At 37.9% G+C, this 26,563-nt stretch overlaps 1 protein-coding gene across 9 annotated transcripts in view; it reads right to left on the bottom strand.

Moving 5' to 3' along the window:
• Nucleotides 1-10,569, bottom strand: part of CFH (complement factor H) — a 100,619-nt gene extending 90,050 nt beyond the window's left edge. For 2 of the 9 annotated variants that reach the window (XM_019638013.1, XM_019638019.1), the window contains exons 1-2: nucleotides 10,318-10,559; nucleotides 286-471 (exon numbers count right to left, since the gene is read on the bottom strand). In XM_019638013.1, the coding sequence (XP_019493558.1) occupies nucleotides 286-471; nucleotides 10,318-10,375 (244 nt within the window). In that variant the 5' untranslated portion in view covers nucleotides 10,376-10,559. Of the gene's footprint in view, nucleotides 1-285; nucleotides 472-10,317 lie in introns of all 9 variants that reach the window. The other 7 variants (XM_019638020.1, XM_019638015.1, XM_019638014.1 and 4 more) reach the window with 7 other exon arrangements.
• Between the last annotated feature and the right edge of the window lie 15,994 nt (nucleotides 10,570-26,563).

Raw genomic sequence — 26,563 nt, 5'->3', positions numbered from 1 at the left:
GGGGGGCGACTGGACTTGGAGCTGAGCTAGCTGCACCCTCCACAACTAAGATTGAAGGACAACAGCTTGGCTGTTCCCCTCCCCCAATTCCCCAACAGTGTTCCTCTTTCCCAATTCCTCAATAATAAATAAATAAATACAATAAAAAGAATAGTAATGCAGTTGCGTTTCATATTTAAATGACCATAGTGACATAATTCAGCCAAGGACTGCCACAATAGCCAACATTCAGTATTTTCACAATGAAAAGTTTTCATAAATTTCACCAATGTATGAATTGCTTACTGCGACATATCTTTGTTGGGTTGAGCGCCACCCACTCCCCTCTTCGGCACTGCATGAGGATATTGCCGAAAGTTCGATATCCAGGTCGGCACTTATATGTGGCCTGAGTGCCCTCTGGGTAGCTCTGTTCCTGCCAGGAGCCTGACAGAATTTCTGTCTGTTTTCTTGGAGGAGGTTCTTGACAATCTACAAACAATAAAAACAAAATAAGTGCTTAAAGTAACTATTTAAATATACAGTATGTTTAGGTTATTTTTGCTTTTAAAAATACCTAATGGTTCCAGGTCCAGCCAAATGGATTTCTTTATATATGTGTGAGTGTATACACACACACACACACACACACACACACACACACACACACACGTATATAATATAATATATATATTACATATATATTAATATATATTATATATATATATTAGCTTACATAAGTTGAATCTGCATAAATTTGAAACAATAACTTTTCAGAGAAATACTTATACTTTATTATTTTAACTTCTGCATTGCTTTCTACTACTCATTCATTAATTTGGGAAATATTTATTGGGTACTAATCTAAGTTCTGAAGAAAAAACAACAAATAAAAGCGGCAAAGATCTGCCCTAAAAAGGAAGTTAGTCATTTAACAAGTAACCAAAGAGATGCAGGATATGCATTACTAGTACATAAATTTGCTTTAGGAAAATAAAGCATGGTAAGATGATACAAAATTATATGAAAACATTTCAAAGAAGACACAACATTATGAAACAGAGCAATCATTTTTTCGATAAGATAAATAATATTGATAAAATTCTGGCAAAAGTGATCCAGATACGAAAAAAGGGAGAAGCCACAAATACTCATGATCTGGGATGAAAAAAGGATACCGCTAGCAATCTTGCAAACATCATAAAGATTTTAACAGAACTTGTAACAGTGATTTGGCAATACATTGAAAATCCTGATGAAACAGACAAATTCTTAGAAAACAAAATGATAACAGAACTGACTCAAGGAGATTTTCAAAACCTCAAGATGTATAAAAAAAACCCCTCCAACCTGCAGTTGTAGAATTAGTTGGAGTCACCTGCTCTTTTTACAAAGCATACAAGGAGAAATAGCCTAGCCATTAAAACCTTACAAGGCTAGTAAAAAAAAAAAGGAGGCGAAAGGGGAGAAGGAGGAGAAGAAAATGGGTAAAGGACTTGAACAGGTATTTCATCAAAGAGAAAAAAGCTAAGTGATTCATAAACTTACGAAAAATTTCTCACACTGAAAATGAAAATGAAAACCATCATATACCATGAATACAATAACATGACATTGGTAAAAACTTAAGAAGTCTATAAAAATCCCACCACTTGGGAAGAATGTGGAGCACCAGGAACTGCTGGTGAGGGGGAAATCTGGAGTCACCATAACAGAAAAACATTTAGCAACCCACGGTGCAGTTGAAGATATACATTGTTTATTACTCACAGAATATATCCTACAGTAACTTATGCACATGTGAACAAGATTCCATGTATGATATCATTTATGATTTTTTAATAGTCAAAATGGCAACAACTCCAACGTCCATCAATAGTTGAACGGATAAAAATTTGGTCTATCCATGCAATGGAATAATACACCAATGCTGCCATATGACGTGAAAAAAAATCACATGAAGGATAAAGACACAAAGGCACATCAACTATTACAGGGTTATTGCATCTAAATAAAATTCAAGAATATATATATATATATATATATATATATATATATATATATACATGGAATGAGTACACAGGCTGTGAAACTATTAAAGAAGAGAAAAAAATGTAATTACCATAAATATTTGAGATAATGTTTTCTTCTAGAAGGAAGGTAGGGGTATTAATCTAGAAGAAACCCACAGGCATTTTCTGGGATGCTGGAAATGTCCCACTTCTGGACAAGGTAATTATAATTGTTTGTAATATGGTACATTTGTAGTTTATTCACTCATATATTTCAAAACAAAGATATTGAGGTAATAGAATCTGCGTGTACAGCACAGTTCTGATTTTGTAAAAAAAAAAAATCAACTAAATGACATATAAAGAGAATGCAAGCAATTAACAGTGAAGCTCATGACTACTGATAATAATTGCTAATATTTTTAATACTGCCTACTGCTTAATTTAGATATAACTACCCTTGATGTTAGAATGATTACATTAGCAAACCCCCAACACATTACTTTTTTTTTTTTTTAGCTGAGCCATCCCAGCAGTTGCTCAGCTCGGGCCGGGACTCGAACCGCTGATGCTCAGAGCTCGCACTCTTGAGTGAACTCTTAACCAACTGAGCCACTCGGCCGGCCCTACACGTTACTTTTTAAAACAGCAAATTCAAAGATACATACTTACCACCATCCATATTTATTGCTATTGTTTTCAATGATAAACTCCTTTTCTTACTTGGTTTTATAATAATGGTTTAATATTCTATCCTGGAATTTCTTTTTAAAAGGCAAGGAAGGAAAATAATCAACTGAGCCAGCTCCCATCATGGAACATACCCATTATTAAAATGTTTTACAGGGCCGGCCGAGTGGCGCGTTGGTTAGGAGCTGGCTTGGGACTCCAGCTCTGAGCAGCAGGGCCCCGGGTCGGTTCCCACATGAGGGCCAGTAATGCTGCGCCCTCTACAGCTAAGATGGTGAACAACAGCTCAACCTGGAGCTGGGCTGCCGTGAGGCACAGGCGACGGTGCAGGCTGCAGTGGGGCTGCAGTGGGCTTCTGTGAGCTACTGTGAGTGGTCAGCAGCCAGCGTGAGCAGCTGTCCAGAGGCCAGCGACCGATCTGCCTCACCCGGGAAGAGCACAATGATAATACCAACATGGGCCAGTGAAGCGACGTCCTCCACAACTAGACGGAAGAACAAAAGGACAGCAACTTGTTTGTTCCCCTCTCCCAATTCCCCAATAAAAATCTTAAAATAAAAAACAAAAAAGCCCAAAAGACGTTTTACAGCATTTCATAGAACGGAAAGCTCCATGTGAAACTACATTTTATGTAGTAAAATAATACTTTTATGGGCTTTCACATGCACTCATTTTCCTCTGAAGTTTTTGCAAGTTTTTCGCACATTTATGTTAGGTAACTTTGTTATAAATGATTCCACGTTACATTTTTTATTTTTATAATTTAAGTAAATATACGTTTTCTCCACTAGATGGTGGTAATACCCTGCCATGAAACAACACAAACAGCCCACTCCTCCCAACTCCCAAGCGTGTTTTGTTTTTTTGCTTTTTTAAATGTAAGTTCATGTTTGTTTTCACCATGAACAATTTTTTGTTTAATTACAGGTTACTGTATGTTTTTCACTTTTGAAGTTCAGACTACTTCATGGCGGTCATGTTAATAGGAAAATAAGTTAGTTAAATTTCAAATGTAGATGTCAATATTGTGAGTAGAGAACTATTTTCCACTAATATAAGCTAACAGTTTGATAAACTTAGTTCCTATTCTGTTATTAAGCTAAGGCACGGAAAAAGCAATATAATTTTTCTTAATTAATTTATTCAATTTAAATTATTTTTATTAACGCAGTGATCTATCAAAAGAGAATCCAGCCACAAAAAATTCAGCCCATTTGCCAGCCAGAGGCAAACAGTTTTCCTTTTGATTGTTGAGATTTTTCCAGATAATACATTGACACTTCTAATTCTTGATTTTTCAAATTTAGTTCATTGGTTTTAACAACCAAATGTAAAAGACAAAATACATATCTTTCACATAATCTTCATACAAGCTTCTCACAATATTTACCCTGTGTATATATGCTTACTATATATCCAGAGTTCTCATACTGATCACTCTTTTTACTTCAAATACACTCCACTTACAAGTTCATGCTTCTTCCATGAACTTTCAATGGCATCTCTTGGCTGTGAGAAAAAGATGTTATCACCGCTACTCCGTTTTTCCATCTTTCCACTGCCCAGGAATCTTAGCTCTGAAGATCATCAGGGGTCACTTTGATTCTGACACATTTTTACTACAGACTAGATGGTTGGCTTCGTTTCATCTTTCAGTCTCTACTCAAATATTATGTCCCCAAAATAATCCACTTATCTCTCTAGTTTCCAAGATGAGTCCCGCTGACGTCTCCACACCCCATCTCCCCATCACCCGCCCTGCCTCTGTTATTCTCCCTCAGCCCCTACTCTCACAGCATGGCTCACGGTTCATAATTATGTTTATGTTTCCTAGGGTTTCATCTATCCTTCCATCAACATGGAAGCTCCCTGAGAATATGGACTGGTTTTGTCCTGTTTATTTTTTGCAGTGGAGAGATTTTCATTAATACCCAAATCTTATAACTCCAAGATGACTTCCTGTTCACTTTTGCTCTAATCTTTACTATATAGAGTATCATCAACTCATGTCATAACAAAAAGTCTACAGGGGTGATCCACTATAATGTATTTAAACAGTGATTAAGCATAACTTACAACACGACTTTTATTTGCTTGAATTGACAAGTAACTAACTGTTCGAGCTCAGTTAAACCACATTCTCAAAAGTTTCTAATTAGACAGAAAGTTATTTTAGCCCAAGGTGTCAGACTGATTGCAGGTATGTCCACCAACAGCATTCGCTTGAATTAAATTGATAGTTCTTGAAGAAATAGGGCAGAGGGTTTATTAACTAGGTAGCGTAAAAATATTTTCAAAAGCAAGGAAACATTTTTTTCTGAGGTAGGATTTATCTTAAAGCTTTTATTACTTTTTATCAGCCATCGTATTTCTCAAGTTCTAAGTTAATAAGTAAACTAAGCTTTCTTATGTCTAAGTATTTACTTGGGTTTAAACAATTAATACTTCATCTGATGTGTTTACATAGTCATTTAAATGCCAATTAATTTTTTTCTGTTGAAAAATATTACCTGGGTGAACTTTTTATGCACTTGGTCTAGCTTTCCAGTTTTTCAGTCCATAATTATTCAGTCCATAAAGAAGGAGCACAGATGGATTTGGCTACTGGACTGGAAAAGGATTCATTTTACTTGAATTTGAGGGACAAAGTTATAAAATTTGGATCAAAGTTAAAAATAAATACTGTATACTTATATTTTAATAATCATTATTTACTTCATTTTTCCATTTTCAAATATTAAGGGGGTATTATCAACACAAACACAGAGCTAATTATTTGTTTTCGATGTCAATATATCTATAAACTGTTGTTTGAAAAGTATTCTTAATCAAGTGAAATAAATCAAATTATGATAAAATTATATATTTGAGAAAGCCTTAATCAAATTTGCACCAGTTTGCTTGGGTAGACTAAAGTTAGTCTTTTTGTTCAATTGCTCTATTTTTCTAAAATTATTTTGGAGAAAAAAAAGAACACAGAATACTGCTTTTTAAATAACCTCATTCTAAACTTAGTAGATATTATAATATAAAGCAAAACTAAAAATCAACTTAGAAAAAAATAAATCAAATAGGCAAAACTGAAATAGCAAAAATAGGTATTTTATGTTAAATTTCTTTCCTATCTTTTTCTTGGTATACATGCATAACTCTTATCTATGCATACAAATGATATGATTCAATGAGCTTTTAAAAATAAGATATTCATATTATCTTACAAATAACATGAGAATAATTAAAGGTAATTTGGAAAGTTATACATTCATATGTATATAAATATGTATATATATAATATGTAATGAAGAAAAGGGTATATATATGTATATATATGTAAAGAAAATATCAGTGGCAATGAAGTTTTCAAAAAATACACTATAGAAAAAGCAGAAATTATGCTGTACTTAACATGTGAAAAAATAAAAGTATATTTTTAAAATTTAAAAAGATGATTATACAATTTCTTTTAAAAATTTTAATAGTGAAAAGGAACATAAGATAATTCCAAGATTGTAAGAAGTAAATGGGGGAATAGGTGATAGCTACTAGAAATTGGGCAAAATAGCAAGGACATCATAATTACGAGTGAAGTGAGTTACTACCAGGATACAGCTTGAAAATGCTACTGAAATCAGGTTTCTTGAAATGTGTAGTATTTGAAACCTATACCTAATGCCAATTATCGTTTATGCCAAAATGTCATCTTCTTAAAATAAGTTGTTAGTATACATGGAATAAGTTTTTGTAAGGCTTGGCAAAAAGGAACTTAGTTACGGACAAGGCAACATTAACATGAACACCCTGAATATTCTGCAGCAGGAATGATTTTGCATCGGAATAATTATCATGACAACCTTGGGGATAAGTATGAAAAGAGAAAGGGAAGAAACACGTACCCTCTACCCAATTATACCTGTCGTGCTTGGGGAAGTTCAATTGATGGAAGAATTAGAAAGATGGGAGGTAAACCCAGTCCTCCAATTTCACAGAATTACTCAAAGTCCTTTATATACACACTTGATGTATGCTCAGCCTTGACTGTCCTCGTCATCCTCGTCTGGTTAACTCCTTCTCAGCCTTCAAAACCCTACCCAAGGTGCCACTGTAACCCTGACATGTTTCTCTGTCTTCATTGCCCCTCTTACAAGCCAGTTCCTCAACCTATCCCTCTACATCCTCTCAATCTGATTTGGGTTTCTTGCCTTCTCTAAATGATCCTAGAGTCTCTTTGTTTCTCTTCAGCATAATGCTTTACGTGATAAAATGCAATATGTTAATAAAATGTAGTAATCATTCCTTTCATCGTCCCCACAAAGTGACTCCTTTTGGAAAGTGCTAATCAATAGTTCCTGATACCTAGCCGTAAATTAAAAAAAAATGATCATTGAATGAACCAATGAATGAATGAATGAATATGAAACCGCCTCTGAGCCTTTCCATTATCTCTGCAGGTTATGGCCAACCTGTGAAAGTGCATAATACTGGTAACAAATACAAATGATGAAAGAGGAGATAGGAACGAATGTTCAGGGCATTCAAAGATCTGTTGCACCAACCCAAGAAACTCTAACATCTGTGATTCTATTGGCCATCTTGTCCACGTGTCCTAAGTTTGAATTGATGCTAGACTTCTAAAAGTCAGAAATCTTTTTCTTTTAGCTCAAAATAACTTTTGGAAGCCTTTGAAGCAACATTTCTATAATCACGTTTCTATCTATTTCTAGTTAACAAGGTTTATGAGAAGCTTGTCTCTCTCTCTTAAAATGTCCAAACAAAAGTGCTCTGTTGAATCTTTTATTCCCCTTTCCTTTTATTATTTTTGTGATTTTTTTCCCTGTTCCATTATTTTCTCTGAGCCATTTTTATACCATTTCCTTTTTGTTTTAAGCTGAAATGGAACACCCCCACCCCCCATTATATCATGCCCTTTTTATGCACGATTTTCTGAGACCAGTTGCAGTTGTTAAGAAATGGGTAAAGGGCACATTAGTTGAGCGAACGCAGGATAGGCTAGTTGGCTGAATATCACAGGCCAGGCAGGTGGGGGAGGGTGTGTGGGGTGGGGAGGAGGAGGCACAGCTGGGAAGTAGGAAAGTGACAAACGCTGCAGAATCAACCAGGGATTGAGCAAATAAAAATGGATCAACTTAGACTTTGGCTCCAGCCATTGCAACCAAAGCCAAAATGAAGAATCTTTACTAACCTGGGCTTCGAGTTATATTTGGGAACTTACTTCTAGCTAAGGATACTTTTGGCAATACGTAAACCATTCAGGTCTACTTTAACATTTTATGAGGGCAAAAGAGGAGCATATGCATTTCCAGGATATGTCTAAACTTGAAACAACAAGGCTTGCTTGGGCACAGGGTTCCCTCTCGTGGGTGTTTTCCCCACCTCCCCTACAGCTCTCAGTGGAACCCTTCATCCAGCAGGCCTGCCTGGCAAAACCTCATCTTCCAGGATTGCGCAGTCTGGTTCTTACCTTCCTTGTCATCTATTTCGATCACTTCCCCTACTAAAACTGTTGCAGAAAAGTTATCAAAACTTGTAATAATTTGCAGTAAACCAATTTAGTTTCAGGATCATTTGGTAAACAGCCATTCTCCATCCATGGAAAATTCATGTCATTTTCCTCCACTAGCTTGGGTATTAGGTATGCATTTGTGAAAATCATGAGGCTAACCTGTTACTTTTAAAGTTGTACTTTACCTGTTAAAAAGTAGTGAAGTCATTCTCACTGTAATATACAGAGGGTGGCAAAAAACTGTACACACATTTTAAGAAAGGAAAAAACTATGAATTGTAATAATATATTCCGATAACAAAAGATGAATACAAGTCACATTTGACTTGTGCAATTACAAGAGGTGCTCAAGGTGGTTTCCATCAGCATCCAGACACTTCTGATTATGACGAACTACTACTTGAGCATAGATAAGAAAATCTCTTAAAATGTGTATACATTTTTTGGGCACCCCTGGTATATAGAGCTCAATTCACTGGCAGAAACGATCACATTTAAACATACCTGGATGAATTATAAAACACAAGTGAAGTTCCCTGGAATAAATTACATAAGCAAGGAGTTTAAACCCCTTTTATTTAATTTTTATCACTTATACTTTGTAGTACCCAATTTTAATAATGTTTCAAATTCCACGTTGTAATCACTAAAATGGTTTAATGAAAATTGGCATGATTCTTGAGTTTTAAACATGAGCTAGAGATAAAACAAATCTTCTTACCATGACAAACGGTGTCTACACAAAACCTCAGCAAACAATATTTACACAGTGAAACACAAAAAGTATTCCTATTAAACAAAAGACAATTATGTAAAGAAAAAGGTGTTTGCTATGACTAGTAACATTGACATTGTTCTGATGCTCTTTGGCAATAAATAGTATTTCACTTTTAAATACTACCTGTAACATTCATATGTGCAGGGAAATTATGGTATACCTTGCTTAAGAAGTGGCTGAAAATAAGGTTTACAAGCTAAAAATCAAGCACTAGTATATTAGAATATATAACTAACAAAAGGTTCTAGCTTTCCAAAAATATTAAACACATCTGAATAAATGCAAATACATTACTAAAGGATATAACTGGAAAAAAAAAGATACCTGCCTTTATTTTCAAGACGGAAAAATCCTCAGAGACAGAGGTTTTGTGTTATTTGCTAATATTCCTCAATGCTTAGAGGCTGACACGCATAAGAATTTCACTCAAAATTTGTTTACTGAGAGAAAAGTTTTGAGACTATGAGTGCTATGTAATTCACTTGGTTTAAAAATGTCAATCAACCATCACATAACTACTTATCATAAACTAGGAAAGCAAATTTCCTCCAAGGAGAAACTTATTCATCTATCGGGAAATAGTGGTAGAATTAAATATAATTATGAATCCAGCAACTGTCTTACTGATATCAGGAAAAAGTTCCTACACTCATATTCACTATACCTAAAGGCTGCTTTTCTAGAATATATCTTTTATATACCCACAGGGAAAAACACCCTCTTGAACAATTCAGGTGTTAAAAGATTGCACGTTCAACTGTTTTTTTCAAGTTTATATAATATTTTCAATCTAATGATACAAGTAATGCTCATCTACAAAACTTTTAAGGCCATGGAAATATCAGTTCTAAATAATAAATGAATATTTCTTTAAGAACAGTTAACATCTAGATCTAAAATACATCTAATCATTATATAATTGCAAGGCTTTTATCATCTAATTTATGTTCTAGTTCTTTACATGTTCACATACTTCTTAATACTTTCCCCTAAAGCATTTTGTTGAAAATGCTAAGCAAAAAAAGTACATTATATTTTATGACAATTACAAGGGATGTGACTATGCCTATTATAGTTTTCAAAAATATTTATTAAGACATTTTCTGGACTTCCACCTCAAATAAAATTATGACCAGTAATCAGAAATGACATTCAAATAAGCTGCTCACATGTTTTAAACTTCACAATGTCAAAAGTCACTCAAGCAATAAGGTACCGGGCAGTGATTAAATCACATTTTCTATACCAGATTTTTATTACCACAATGAAAAGCATATTAGCAAATGTTTGATAACACAGTTACAAGGGAAAAAAAAAAACTTTCTTTTTCCTCTTACCTTGTGCCACACAAACAGTCCATAACATAAGTCCCAGAACCTTCGCTGGAAATCGCATTTTGGGGGATCAGTCAGGTGTACATTTACTAACTGACACTGCTCACACACTGTCAGGCTCTGCTCTGTGAAAAACTGTGATTAGTGCAACAAAAGACTTGCTCCAGAAGGAAGTTGAAACACAGCTTGGGAAATGAAGAGACAACTAAATGCCCCGCCCATCAGAAACGTTTATAAAGTGCAAGAAAAAAATCACCCACAAGTCCCAGCAGCGCCAGCGTTTGCACGGGCTCTCACTGCGTTCTCCCCCACCCCCACCCCCTGAGTGTTAACACTGTGACCTGCTCTCGCTTCGTTTTTTTATAAACCCCAGGCAAGTTCTCCCTGGAACCTGTCCCGGTTCCTGGAATGTGCAGAGCAGTGACTGGTGATGTTTTCTGGATTCCTAAACCCTTTCATTACTCAAACCCCATTCGGGTCTATTGTGTGGAAATCTCAGGAGATAAAATAATAGAAGCTCTTTTAAAACCCATTATGGAACTGGAGGTTAGGCAATGCTTTCACAATCCAGCCCCGGACAATGTAGGTGAACTTGGCCATGAGCACTGCGCTGGCTGATTCGGGGAGGCCTGCTTCTCCTGCAGTCATGAAACTAGCCTTCTAAAGACTTGTTATAAATGTGTGTGAAGCAACAGGTCCACTCTCACGAGGCATAAATGGGCTGAACAATTAAAAAATCAAGAAACTGAAATGCCGGTTTTTGAAAAAAAAAAACTTTGTATTCAAACAGGATATGCATAGAGGGAATGTCAACAAATGGTTGGCTGAATGTTGATAAGATGAAGACCGCCACGCACCCAGCACCAAGGTCAAGAAACCCAACAGCACTCGCTCAGGAAACCCCCTACTTTCAGCCAATCTGTACCCCTCACCCTACTACCCCTAGGGTGACCTCCATTCTGATCTCAAAGAACGTGGCATAGACTTGACAGTTTGGGGACTTTATGTAAATTGAATAACATATTCATTCTTTTTTGTTTAGATCCTTTCGCTAAAAATTGTGTTTAGGTCATTCAACCACACCATTGTGTGTAGTTACAGATGATTAGTTTTTATAGCTGTATAATATTCCATTATTTGACTATGCCACATTTTATTTATCTGTGTGCCAGTGAATGGGCATCGGAGTAGATTCTAGTTTGGACTAGGTTATGATGTGAAGTTTTAAAAAAAGTCAGCATTTCACAATTTTAAAATTAGAAGTCAGTAATATCTACACCACGTAACTAATCACTGGTATGACCAATCTGTAGCACAATGGAGAAAGGTGACATTACCTCCTCCAAAGGCTTCCTTTGGGATGGTTTTATGAATATTTCATTATTAAATTGTACATTAAGGGAAAAGTACCCCTGAGCAATGACTCTGAGGTATAGGAAAGTGTAGAGAGTGTTCTAGAATGAATGAGAATACTAACACTGCAGCAGTGGTTTTGCACAGCGAAGCTGTGGAGGAAGTAAGAAAGGCTTTGAATGAGGCAAGGTTTGAATTCCAGATTTTTAAAAAATTGAAAATTATTTTATAGGCAATAAGTACTCTTTGATAGATCTAATCAAGGAAAAGGAATGTAGGAAATTTAGTATTTGAGTAACATTGCTTTGGCGGTTGTGTTAGAATGGATGGAGAGAAAAGGATTTAGAAGAATGGATGAAATAAGAATGAAACAAACAGATTACGGAAGGAACTCATAGTCAACAACGAATGGAAGCGCCAATGAGAAGAAAAAGGAAAATCTGACAAATGGAGTCAGAGCTGGATTTCCTCTCAGCCTAATAACGTTTAGTCTCAGGGCTTCTCATTTGAAAAGATGCCATCAAGGACCTGAAGGCAACCCTACTGATGTTTTTTCAGGGTCATCTATTTTTGTAAAAATTGAAAAGATGTCTTAATTGCCAGAAAGTACAGTACTGTTTTTTCCTGCTCTGACTTCCCTTTCATCTTCTTTCCACCAAGCTAGTAGTAGACATGAGGCAGTCACAGGCATTTGGAGGACTCAAGCAAAAAGTCAAGGGTAGAATGTATTTAGTTTCAGATCAGTCAGGTCTATTCTGCAGTCTCAACTGTATTCATTTGGTAACTGATGACTATCTAAGTGTCAGAATGGCTTCTTGGAATCCTCCCATCACCCGTGCCAAAACGATTGGCACCATGACACAATGATGCAGGGCTGAAGACAGCACACACATGTGGGCATGCTCCGTAGTGCCTGGTCCCAGAAGTATATGGGTAATGAAGGAGAAGCAAGCTTTAGAAAGTATGGAGAAGCAAGCTTTGGAAAGTATGGAAACTTGTGAAGTTTAAGTGGATGACTCAATTCTCATTGGTGCCTAGTAAGAACGGACGTTTGCTCCTGCCGTGCATGGTATATTCACATCAGTGATGACACCATAACACTTGGTCCCTACAGTAATGACATTGAGAGCAAACCAGTTTACATGACCTCAATTCAGAGTATTTCGTATTAGTCAGAGCACAAGAACTCCTTCAATGCCTGAAATCATAATAGTTCATATCAGGAAAAGCTGACAGATGTTTTCCAAAATGTGACAACGACCCTGAAAATTTATAGGACAGTATAAATCATGAGTTATGAACTTGAAAGGACTGCTCTAATATTTCAATAATAAGTAACAGATTTAAATCAAACATGCTAAAGAAAAGACTGAATTATTTTTCTACTTTCTCTGTTTAGGAAATATTAGAAAATTGTGTCATATGAAGGGATAATACAAAGAGTGTTCAGCCAAAACTGTAAAAAATTAAAGGTATGATAATTAATATACATATTATGTTAAGTTTCTAGTTTTCATAATGTCTGTGGTATTTGTCATTTTTTTAACTTTGTGATTTATTGATATTATATTCATTTCTAATTTTTCTTTTTTTTTATTCCTAATTTTAGGTAAATATTTACTTTCAAACCTAATTTTTGTTCTGTTTGTGGTCTTTTTTAGGGAGGTCCTTTGAAATTATGTCACGTCCAGCAAATCTGGATCTTTCCTGATTACAGTACCATATTGAAAGCGACAGGTAACCACCAAGGTCAGTCTATAGTATGAAATCTACAGCACCTAAGTCCCCCTGTGTAGCCCTAAGGACATATTAAAGGGACAGTGCTTTGTACCTTTGACATTCCTGAAACTACACAATGCATAGCATCTTTTGTTATTGTTTTGCGATATGTCATTGGTAGCTATGGCTTCCGAACCATTATTTATAATGGTATCCACAAATAATTTAATACTATTTATATTTAAATTTAAGCCAATTAGATTGAAAAAAAATCCAGTTCCTGACTTCTACTTCTGATCAAGATAGAACATAGGCAATAGTTATCTTTCCTCCTCGATAACATGAAAACCAATGTACAAGCTACCCTATACAAGCATGGCCAAAGGTAAAAGCCATCTTTCTGATTTATTTTAGAATATCTGCTTCCTTACATGGAGGAGCCCTAAGCATTCTAAAGTTCCCTTTCCCACTTCGTAGAGGGCTCGTACCTTTACTTCTTCCCCAGCGGACACTGCTAGCACCATCTAAGTTAATAATTTGCATAGAAGTAAAGATCGTAGGCTCTGCATTTTCTTTTGTTCTATTTGGGAGGAAATGAAAGCACACGTTCCTATTTATTGCACTTATTTTATTAGGTGCTTCTCTAAAACTAGATTGCAAGCTCTCTGAATCATTCGCCCTCTTAGAGGAAGAAGAGAAAAACAAAAAACTGCCATCTCCTTGGCAACCTCCTCAGTCCTGTTGGAGGACATTCAGAAAACCTTTCAGCCTCCAGAGAAAATTGGTTGTCCCTTCCATGCCAGCCACCTTTGCTCATGTCCAATTGCCCAGGTTCCCAGACATTCAACCAGGGTGCAGCACACAACACAACTGCACATTTCTGGGCTATACGAAGGATCTTTGAGCAAAGTCACTTGTTTGGCTCTGACTGAAAGCACTTCCAACTTTCCAAGCTCTATGGATCTAGCAATAATTGCTGATTAATGATTATGTTTTATGTGTCAGGTGCTGTATTAAATATATTATCTGCTTCAGTTCCCTCCTACACCTTACAGGATACTACGATCATTCTACTTTTATTCAAGTGACTTAAGTGACTTAAGTTTAGGTTAGAGCCCAGGCTGTCCGGTTCCACAGCTGGACATGTGAACACTAGGGTCAGCACCTTTCTGACTCCAGCTGTGTATTGTTCCCAAACACTGTTACCAATTTTTGCTCTGAGCAAAGAAAACTCTTAGAATTGGTCATTTTCCAATCTCTCATGAGGACTCATGGGGACACAATGCAATAGTTTGTGTAACAATACTATGCTGCAGTTTAGGATCTCTTTTGGTAAGTTAACCCTTCTAAAAATATCTAATCGATTATGAAATGCAACGTATCAGATAGAAATTTTTATTTCTGAGAGAAAAAAATTAAGTCTTGTCTATAGTGTGCGGAGAGTTGAAAATAAATGGTAAAGAACCCAGTTAATATAACCAATGGGGTCAGCTTGTGTGTCATCATTTAAAGGAAATTCAAATATGAAATGATACTTGAGAATTCACACTTGTTAAATTTTGACATGTATTCAACAGTCAAAAGGAATAAAACATCTGTAAAAATCAGCCTGGGTACATGCAGGTTTTAGTAGGTTAGATGTAGGATTCTACTTATGTCATATCAAAAATGACTTGGTTGGGCCGGCCGAGTGGCGCGATGGTTAAGAACTCGCTTGGGATGCCAGAGGGCCCCGGTTCGGATCCCACATATGAGGGCCAGTAACACTGCCCTCTACAGCTAAGATGCTGAACAACAGCTCAACCTGGAGCTGGGCTGCCATGAGTCGCCGGCGACGGCGTAGGCTGCAGTCCCTGTGGCAGTGGGTTGCCATGGGCTACGTATGTAGCCAGCAGCCAGCGTGAGCGGCCAGCAGCCAGCGTGAGCGGCCAGCAGCCGCAGTGAGCGGCCGTCCAGAAGCCGGCGACTGATCTGCCTCGCCAGAGAAGAGCGCAATGATGGTGCCAACTTGGGCCAGTGAAGCAACGTCCTCAACAACTAGATTGAAGAACAAGACGACAGCAACTTGTCTGTTCCCCTTCCCCCAATTCCCCAGCACTGTTCCCATTCCCCCAATTCCCCCAATAAAAATCTTAAAAAAAAAAAAATGACTTGGTTGCTGCTATGGAAGGGGGTGATCAGGAAGATGTGACTGTTGGAGCGGTGAGCTGGACCCGGGCGAGCAGAGGCCCCTCTTCTATCCTTGGAAGTGGGCTCTGCCCACCGTTCCCACAGTGGGAGCCGTTTTGAAGGACGCAGCTTTGAGAGAACAGTATGTTGTTGAGACCATCTGGACGCTGTCAGAAGACTTGACGGAACCCAGTTAGGGCCTTCTATCAACTTTTAAGGTTTGGCAGGTGGATGTGGAGATCTACTCGACTTGCAAACGCCAAAACCATCCTTGGAAGTAAGTTCCCTTACTTATTAGAACTGCCACCTACCAATCTGGGGCGTTCTGCCTCTTTTTTTAGTCTCTATCTGCCCTCTGTGCACAGGGGCCAGTTTGCAAACCAACAGCTGGCAAACCAGGCAGGGGACAGAAGAAATGGGTTTTGGGAAAGAGGCGTCCGCAGGGGAAATTCTGAGTTGGCCACTGACCTCCGTGTGGGGAGGGATGGCCCGTATGTTAGATGCTGTGGACCACCGCATGAGTGCAGGGTGCCCCGCAAGCATCAGCTGCTTTAACATGCTTGTTTGAGGAATTGTGTCATGCTTCACAGCCAAGACAAACGCATGGCTGTTGCAGTGCTGGCCTCCACCACGGGCAGTTTGGCTGGACATTGACACCCAACTAGAGGCTGACGCTCAATTAGAAAGCTGGAAGAGCTGAGGTTTGAGAAGGAAGAACATTTGTCCATGGCTCTGCCGGCTTCTGGCTGGCAGACAAGTCAGGAAGGCAGGATGACAAGTTCAGTGGGAGAGCTTCGCATGACATTTTGCAAAGCTAAAGGGGCACAAACTGCCAAGGATTAGGGTCTGAGCTCCGGGGACAAAGCTTGAGCAGGTTGCTAAGAATCCCTGGGAAAGTGAGGACAGCAAAGGGGAGGGCATTGTGGTGATTGACAATGAGATGGATAGCAGGCCCCATGCAGTCCCACCCCTAATATAAAGGAAAACAAATAGCAACCACCCTAGACTTCTGATAACAGAAATGTGCCCCAAAACTCCTGGGAGAAAACTTGCTTCCTTTCTTTGTTCCTTGAAGTTGTAAATCTTATCATCTCTTTGAAATGCAAACAACGCAGAGAGATTTGCCTACAGAGACTGAAGAAAAAAAAAAGGGGGGGTGGGGAGAAAGAGGCTTTTGAAAATACAGACGCTAAGAAGTGCCCTGTCCCAAATCCGGTCCACAGCCCACATAAGATTCTTTGTCAAGGGCAAATACAAATCTTAAAAGCCTTTTCCACACACGTCAGTCAAAAGCTTTGGCTGTGTGAGTGGTTCCTGGATTCATGGCTAAAGTTCTGGAATGCAATTATGGGGTTTCCGTTGTGTCTGTCTGTCTGTACATACGTCTGTGGATATGCATCCTGTATATGTGATGTTTTTCTACCTCCAGAGGGCATTGTCAAAATTACTCGGTAAAAAAAAAATGTTCTATTTAATTATCTGAGAGAAAAAAATTAGTCTTAATATTAATGTATTTATGCAAAACTGAAACTGAATTTTCTTTCCTCTGCTAAAACGGCGGAGTTTTCTTGGACAGTTGGTCTGTTCTTGATAAGGCCATGAAAGGTTTATCTTTACCTTTTCCGTAATCTATCTACAAAACAAAGATTCTGTGTTTTATGGAAATATTTCCTGTGCTTCCTGAGGCCTTTATCAGGTCTTTGATTGTTTAAGAAAATGGATTCTTCTCCATTAAAAGAGCTCTCTTTTCTACCCCCCCAACTATAGAATTCCCTGTATTTGCCTTTGCTTTCTTTAATTGTCACTTTGGTTAAATAAATAACTAAGTATTGCTTCACAGCGACCTATGATCCTATTGAATCAAGTTTTTTTTACCTTTCGCTATTTTCTTTTTACAAACGTCTCCAAAATCAAATTCTAAAGGAAGTCTTGTCGACCTTGATCTAACTTTGGGATTTTCCAGAAGGCCCCTGAAACATCTCAAAAGATGTACTCCCTCTTCTTACTAGAGATAGTAAACTAATTAGGCTTCTTTGATATGTTAAATTACATGGGAAGCCTTGTCAAAGAGGAAATGAATTTAAGCTTTTGTGAGATTATTTTAGATAAGTAGTATGTTATTAATGTCACTGTTCCTGCAAAAGTGCTTCATCTTCTAGGAAATTCATGATAAAGACTGAAAATACAGGTTTCTGATAATGAAGATCAATTTGCCTTCACGTGGGAGGGACACTGGTGGGCGTTGCAGGCGCTCCCCCAGGGCTCCCTGCACAGCCCGCACATGTCAGCAGATGCCCGCCGGAGGCCTGTCCTTCTCCACGTCAGGAAGATGGGCCGAGGACACGGTGATCCGCGTTGACATGTGAACGGCTGCCTCTGCCGTGGGTCCCTGCAGGCACATCTGTGAGGGAGACGGCGGGCGCTGGGCCCGCAGTAAATTAAAAAACCCAGGCACCCAAGTGAGGTCTGGGGAGCAGTTCGCTGGGGTAAGACGCTTGTTGTCCCAGAAGATGTGTTTGATAAGACACAGCCTGTCCGCCGGCAAGAATATAAAGGAGGTGCGGCCTCTGCAGGGGTTTGGGGCGTGGAGGACTTTGATTCCCCACCTGGCACAACGGTCCATCCCTTATATCGCCTGGTGGAGGGGGCACGTGTGGGCCTGGGAGCCGGAGCCTTTGAGAAGGTGAGATCCTGGGAAAGCAGGTTACAGCTCGGGCACCTCCCAGGAAGAGCCACCCTGTGAGTCAGACGCGTCTGGGACTCCGGTTGGTGACATACCCCCATAGAGTGACAGCACCTAGCAGACACAGGGAAAGAAATCTGGCAAATCCAATCCAATTTCTTACAGTTTCTGCCTAGAGATTATTATACATTTCAACTCTCTCTTCGTGGTCCAAAGCAGGTTCCACGCATGCGCTTCACATCAAAACTGTGAAGATGGTCCTACTGGGTGCCTCCAGCGTCCTCCTTTCGTTACTTCCTAATTTTCTTAGGCACAACCTTTATTCGATGGTTCTGACATTCACATTCCATTTTATAACTAATTTTTCCATTTCCTTCAAATTTTAGTTTTACATCTAAGTGGATTTATTTATTTATTTATTTATCACCAGTGCTTTCCAACTGTGGCGCCTTTGTTAGGGAGCTCTTAATTTTGATTCACCTTTTTTCCCTTTCATTTCATAATCAAATTTTTAGACAGGCTCTTGGACTGTATTCCTTGATTTATTGCATATTCATGAATTTATTTCTTTTATACTAAAATGGCAACTTGAGTGAATAGAAAGTCTTCAGTCATGCTTCTTTTTCATGAGGTTTTCATGAATATTATTTCACTCATTTTTAACATATGATGATATACAATAATCTAATGTTATTCATGATTTTTCTCTTCTGCGAGATTTTTACCCCCTGTATACTATAGGATGCTTTTTAATTTTTTTAACCAATTTAAATCTGATTTTTTTTTTTTACCTTTTAATTGACAAAATAAGATAGGCTACTTGGGTAAGTCATAATATTGCACAGGGATACAGAAAATTTCAATAGCCTTTATATCCTTCACTAATCTCATTTCTCTGAGCTTGTTTTTCAGTTATTTTAAAAAATACAAACAGTTATTGAATTATAACATAGATACAGAAAATGTGCAAATCATGTATCTGAAGAGAGTTAATTTTATAAATGTGAATACGCCAGCGTGAGTAGTGTATGGATAATAAACACTGTACTATGCCAGCAGTCTCAGAAGTCCCTGAGGTTTCATTTCAGTTGTTCCTTCCCCAAGGAATAGCCATTACCCTGACCTCAAACAGCTCAGTTTTGCCTATTTCTTAAAACAGAGGCAACAAAGAAGTTCTTTGGTAAATAAAATTTCTCATAGACACAAAGAAAAAGGGGAGGTAACATGAAGCTTATATATTTTTTGTTAATAAAAGCATTTGTTTACAGATAGTATAATGTCAAATGAAAGGAGGCATGTGTATTTTTAACAATCATATTTAAATTACATTTGAAAACAGACTAAATTTCCATACCTGCAGTTATCGATGACTGGGCCTGTGGAAAGGACGTTTGAATCTTGATTCACTGCCGTACATTCAACAACACATTATTTTCTTTACCTTAGGCTACGGATTACAAGTCTATTTAGCAAGATCTTTGGGGAAAACCATTTTACTGAAGGATTACAAACAAGTCAGCATGAATCATAACCTATAGGACCCATGAAACCAGGACCGAGATCATGAAACAGTATATTACCAACCTATCAAAGTCCCTCGTCACTATCCTGACTTCGAAAACCAGAGTGGTTTTGGACACTATACACCTGGTATCACACACTCTCTACTATTTTGTGTCCTCTCTCACTCAGCTTTATATCTGGGGGATTCACTGATCGCTGTGGTTTTTCCCACTGCTGCATCCTATTCTGTCAGGTGACGAAACACAATTTATTTATCCATTTAACTGCTAATGGACATTGGGGGTGTTTGTTTGACCATTATAAATAGTGTTGCTATGGGCATTTTTATACATGTCACATGTCTTTTGGTTGCACATGAATATACACTTTTAAACTATACATCTAGGAATGGAATTGTTGGATTGTAAGGTCTGTGTGTTCAGATATAGCAGATTCTGCCAAAGAGTTATCTGAAGTAGTTATGCCAACCCCTTCCTATCAGCAAAAGATGGGCGCTCTAGTTCTCCAAATCCTTCGCAGTGTTGCGCAATTTTTTTTTTTTTTTGCATTTTAGTAGTGTTTTGTGGGTTTGTAGTGATTATGCACTGTAGTTTGAGGTAACTTATTTAACAGTTTTATACTGTTCAACAACCCTTTTTCAAACTCATATATGAAGATAGCTTTTTTCCATTCTTTCCTATTCTTTTATTCAACATTTAATACAGACACACGATTACTATAACCTATGTGAGGAATTACTGTGAACTGAACCTACCCTGGCTTAAGAAATACAACATTATCTTCATAGAATTCTTTATCCATTTTTGGGATTCAATTATTAGATGCTTGGTGAGCACCATCTTCAGAGTTTCCACAGCAAAGCCCTATGTGCCAGCTGTCTATGAATAGTTCGCAGTGATGAATTTATATTCACCTGGCTTTGAATGACTGTCACTGAGGTGGTGATGGTGTATGCACTCCCTCCTTGTCTGCTTTCTGGAAAGACGACGTGCCTGTGTAGCTTATTCAGCCTTCCCTCACGCATCTGTCTTGCTTTAGAACCCCTGTAATGGCATCCACCTATTCCATGGAAGGCATCTCTGATACGCGGTGAGGGAACTCTGCACTACTTAAAGAACCTCTAGGATTTTGAACTCACTCTTATCTCCTTCTGCCATTTGCGTCCCCATAATTTTTTCAAAATTTCTTTTTGGAGCTTGTGATTTGGGCCATGACTCTCTCTTAGTCCCATTGAAGATATGACAGTCTCTACTTTTTATATTTGGCTGTTGTTTCAATTGGCATTATGGAGGAAAATGAATAAATTTACAGAAGAGATAAATGCTTAATTCACTGAAATTGGGTAAAACTTGGTCAGTAAAAAAATTTTCTAAGGCTTGTCTTTTAAAGCCTGTGATAATTGCAAAATTTTACATTTTTCTGTGGGATCAGGTGTTCTGATGCTTTGTGATGGGTGTGTAATTACTACAGAATAGAAAATTTGGGACCCAAATATGGAATTGTAGTCCATGGCAATGATTTGGAAATTAGCATCCAAACAACAGTTGGACTCGGCTGAGAAACAAAATGTAAAATTATTATACTACTTAGTGTTTATGAGGAAATGATTCTGGTATTAGGCCAAGAAAGACTTGTAATTATTCATAGCACTACTGAGGAGATTGCTGTATGTGACATAAATATATATGTTAGTGAGGGATTTTTTTAGGTAGAAGGGATAGAAATTCAGTTCACGCCATCTTAAGCAAATAGCGAGCTTACTGCTCCCTACACATGGGTATTCCAGGAGGGGTTCTTGCTTTAGTCAAAGGCAGCTCCAGAAGCTTAAGAAATAGTGTTTTTGCTGCAAAATGCTGGTCACTTCCAAGTTATTCACAAAAAGGACACACAGAGCTCATAGTTAGGAACCCCAGCAGAAAGAGACTGTCTCGCTCCCAGTATCCATACATGAAACATTCGTCTTTCCCACTGTGCATACCGCTTGACCCAGCTTGGATCATATGCCCATGGATGGTGGGGCCCCACCATGATCAAACAAAAGGCGTATGACTTTTATATACAGGAACCGGCTGTTGGTCAGCCGAAAGTCATGTCCAATATAATTAACTTGACATCCTATGTCAAGATCTAATGACACAACGATCTCAGAAAAGGCTTTGCATTTCTACTTTAAGTATGTGCAGAGAATCTGAAGGCTCTTCTGTTTTGTTTTCCAAAGCTTTGGAGGAAAGACCAACCCATAAGACTGGACTAGCTCAGTGGCCTTACTCTTTAGGTGCAGATTGGAAAACCAAAGGATCCGGATATTTCCTCTAGTAGCTCCAAGCTCTGCTGAGAATCTTACATTCAGAGATGCTCCCTTGTTCCTGTTGGAAGCCAATGAGCCTGCCCAGAGTCTCGGCAACCATCTTGAAATCACAGGGAGGGCGGTAGAAGGCAGGACAATTAAACACAGAGGAACTGAGTCCTTTGTGGCCTCATTAGATCACCGTGTCAAGCTGCTCTACCTTTGAATTTTTGCATATGTGACATACTACATTTCTTTAACTTTTTATGGCATATAGATCAGGCCTTCTGTTACTAGTAATCAAAAACATCCTGAGTGATACACCCAGACATTTTGACCATCAGCATTTACTAATGCCCAAATCTCCTTTTCTGAGAAATAGCGGTCTGCCAACATGTCCTATTCAACTTAACGTTCTTTGATGTCCCTCTTCCCACAATCCCTCTTTCTCTATCTAGCTATGTCTAGTACCGAGACTCTTCCCCCAAGCATCCATAGTTCACTTATGAATTGACTTGTTGACTTGGTTCTTCTTTCTAAGTCCAATTCAGCTTTTGCAGTAACTCCAAAATGGATTCCTCTGTGACTATTGAGTTCTGATTTGGGCATCTGTATTTTCTCTCCTATTTGATCCTTTCCTTCTCCTTAGCTCTCACATGACTTTAGCCCAGATGACCTAGCTTCTAGTTTGTGCTTCCTTAGCCACAGAGCCCCACCTAGGAGCTTGGAATGACTACATCATCTGTGATTGGGTTTATCAAGGAGCAAGAGATTTTAGCAGTAAAAAAAAACACAAAAAACGAGAAAGCAGGAACAATTGGTGGGAAATTAAAAAACAAAACCGCTTGATTTACAACCTTGGTCCCATGTGACCCATGTTCTAGTGTAATTAAACTGTAGATAAATTATTTGCGAAAGGTTGCCTGAGCAAAACAGATAAGTCATAGAGAAACCATGGCCTTAGAGAATTTGGTAGTTAACACCTAGGAACATAGCCTATTAATGATTCTGGAAATGAGTGGAAAAACTCACTTTTAGCTGTCAGGTCGTTAACATCTAATGGCATTCAGCTTTTCTGTACTACACTGTGCAACTTGATGATTTTCCCAGGGCTTAAATCCAAGTGAGCTTGTAGGCTTGTAGGCATTAAGAAAAAAAAAAAAAAAACAGAAGTGCAAAGGACAAATTAGAGTTGCTTCTTACTTGTGTGTCCTAAATCTGGGTGAGTGCCTTGTCAAAAATGATAGTCCTCATATACTTAAATGTTATATATTTCTGCATCCTAATCAGTAGTATTTCAATATGTTTCATATTGATATTTGAGGAGGAGGTGGGGAAGTTTCTTCTTAATTATTGATTTGGCCCTGACATTTCCAGATTGCTTTTCGCCATATCCTTATTTTCTGCAACCGTAGAGGCTGCATGGACCCAGTGTAAGAATTGCATTGCTCATTTGGGTCTATAAAGCACGCTCATCTTGGGTCTGAACTCAATATGCTGCATCGCTTCTTCTGCTTTGTATGTGGATATAATTCAAGATATTTGTTTCCATTTTAAATGCCTACATGATCTGGCTTCCACCTGGAGAAGACTTAAAATATTTTTCTGATTATCCATGTTTATTCTCTCCATGGGAGCTCAGAAGAATCACCGAGCAGCCAGATTTCTTTTTTCTTTTTAACTTTAGTCCATTTGTTTGTTTCAATTACTCTGAGGGTACATTCTTTAGTTTACCTCTTAAAAGGTAATTAAAGCTGTTCAACCAGTTGTGTGAAATTCGAAAAGCATAATTAAATTCATTAGTTGCTAAACAGCAAAGGCATGTTTATATTAAGAAAAGGGCTTCTAAAAATGTGGATGCCTACATTTTGGAAAACACATGTAATGAGAATGGCAAACTATGTGGTGAACACCGTTCTAAAATATTTAGCTATATTAATATATTTGATCATCACAACATAAATATTGTAATTATTCCACTTTGTAGATGGGAAACCCAAAGTCTAGTGAGTAAATGGCCCAAGGTCTAGCAGCTAATAAATGTCAGTGTCAGGATTTAAATGCAAGATTAAATGCAGATTCAGACCGTGTATACTTGATCATCAAAGAAATTTTTTTCAGGTAGTTGGATGACTTGGCTGATGGGTGATGGGTCCACGTGTGAGGGTTACAAGGGTAAATTTTAGGCCAAACTATATCCATTCCTGGAATTCAGAGCCTACGTGATGGAAGAGCAGCAAAGGATTTACGAAGATTGTGTGTGTGTGTGTGTGTGTGTGTGTGTGTGTTTGTGAAAGGTAGGATACAACTGTTGTACCCCACCAGTAACATGTACATTGAAAGAGATACATGCTGACTCACTACTTTCAAACAACAGATGTACATGCCAAATAAAGTAGTCTAATTTCAAATAGCTGAAAAAATGTAAATCTCTAGTAATATAGCACCTCTGAGATATCAACCTCTGCAGTGATCTAGCTCTTGCTGCAATGTTACATCTCATTTTCTATAATTTTGTTCTTTTCCTGAAGACTAACTTTAGGAAGTTTCACTAAGTTGCTGCTTTTAGCCATGTTTATCGACTTCCTCCCTTTCCTCATTCCCGAAGTATGAATGCTCAATATCCTATCATTAGTATTAGTATTTCTATTTTTCTCTTTTACCCTTGTTTTTTTAAGATGGCAATAGAAAAATGTACAGTACATACTCCATTTTTTAATATCTGTCCCCCCAAACTGTACAAATCAAGATGGTATGGACATAGAGCTACCATTTAATACCTTGAAGTGGGGAGCTATCTGAAATTAAGACCCAAATTTGATACAGAAAAGTAATAGAATTAATATTTACAACACAACTTTATAGGTAAAAATAATATATGAACGTCAAGGAGCTTATGTATTCATGTATATCAGTGACTGCAATGTATCTAACACTACTATGTATAAAAAACTGTGAGATTTTTCTAATTCCTTGGTTTTGTTCTGATGGGTTGTATTTATACTCATTGCTGTATTAACAGCAAAGTAAGCTGTTAGCTTGTAGCCTGGGGACATTGCATGATAATCAGGGAAATTGGACTTTTATATCATTCATGCTGAAATGGCTACTGAGTAATTTATTTTAGGTTTCTGTTGCCTCTGTTTAATCATCTTCAAATTGAGAAGAGTATCTTTTCTATTAATATAAAATACTGTCAAGTTGTTATACATTTTAAACTAATGAGTCTGAAATGGGCCGATAGTGACAGTACATTTTGAGTCGTTAATATATTATAGCAATAATATAGAAATCACCTGAAGTTTTCTTCCTGGTAAATTAAATTTCTAAAGAAGAATCAATAAAAAGTAATGACAATATTTCAATGCAAGTAAAACCATTTCAATTGCTACGACCATACCACATACATTTTTTTTCCGTTGGGAAGCGTTACTGGATTTCTCAAATCAAGCCCTGCGTGCCACTATTTAGGGCCCCTCAACAGAAGGCCCTGACAAAACGCTATTTAAATGTGCGTGCCTTACTGAAGTGTGGCACATGCACAGCACGCATACACACACACTGAAAAATAATGTCTCTCTGTGCGTTGCAATTCTCCCATATTGCAACTGAAAAACCGAGGGAATTACTTGAACAAATCTTTTTTCCTGCCTTTCCCCCTCCTTACGCTTGTTTCTCAGTTTCTATCATGCAGCAAACGTTTCTGACTCCATAGTTTCCACCAGACATTGATCTGTATGCTGACAAGATGGACAAAGCCCTTGACCTGAGGGAGCTGGTCTCGTAGTGGGAGAAGAGGAGGAGCAGGGAAAAGCAAGCAAAGAAGTTAATATGACAAAGGGGGCAGTGATGAATGTATTTAAAAGATAGAACGAAGGTAATTGAGGCTGGAGCCTAATGGATTGGTAGGATATTGACAGGGTGATTTTATAATTTTGTTTTAGAGTTTAGAGTTCCAATCAGTAAACATATAAATGTCTATCAGTTATTGATCTTAAACCTTCTTCCTCAGATATTTCGGGAAGAGCCTGCCCTTTGGAGTCAGAACATCAAGGTTTTGGATCTTGGCTTAGCACCTTGTAGCTGTGTGGCAAAATCTGAGCCGGTGTTGTCTCAGTTTTTAAATTTTGACAGTGTTATTATTCAAAATTATTGTAAATCTCCTAACATAATATCAGTCACATACTAGCTACACTGCCACTATTAATCTGTTATCATTTGTATGTTCTCACGCTTGAAGAGGAAAAAGATGAACTGATGCACCCACAGCTTCCCATTCACTCACGAGGGGTTTGTTCGTTTTGCACAAACTGACAGCCATAGTGAAAACGGCCACGTGGTAGCTGTCACTGGTACTCGCGTTAGAAGGCTTGGCGATAAGAAGGGTCAAGGTGGAGAGAGGGTCATGAACAGGGAGTGTCCTCCCAGCCACCAATAAGCAGGACTTGCGACATGAGCAACATGAGAATGGGAAGATCCAAGATAAAGCTGGAGTTTTCTTTTTTTTTTTTTTT

This window comes from Hipposideros armiger, unplaced genomic scaffold, assembly GCF_001890085.2.
Source record: "Hipposideros armiger isolate ML-2016 unplaced genomic scaffold, ASM189008v1 scaffold_37, whole genome shotgun sequence".
In the NCBI taxonomy this organism is placed as follows: domain Eukaryota; kingdom Metazoa; phylum Chordata; class Mammalia; order Chiroptera; family Hipposideridae; genus Hipposideros; species Hipposideros armiger.
Note: the sequence above shows the minus strand (reverse complement) of the source record. Positions and strands in the feature narration are given on the sequence as shown.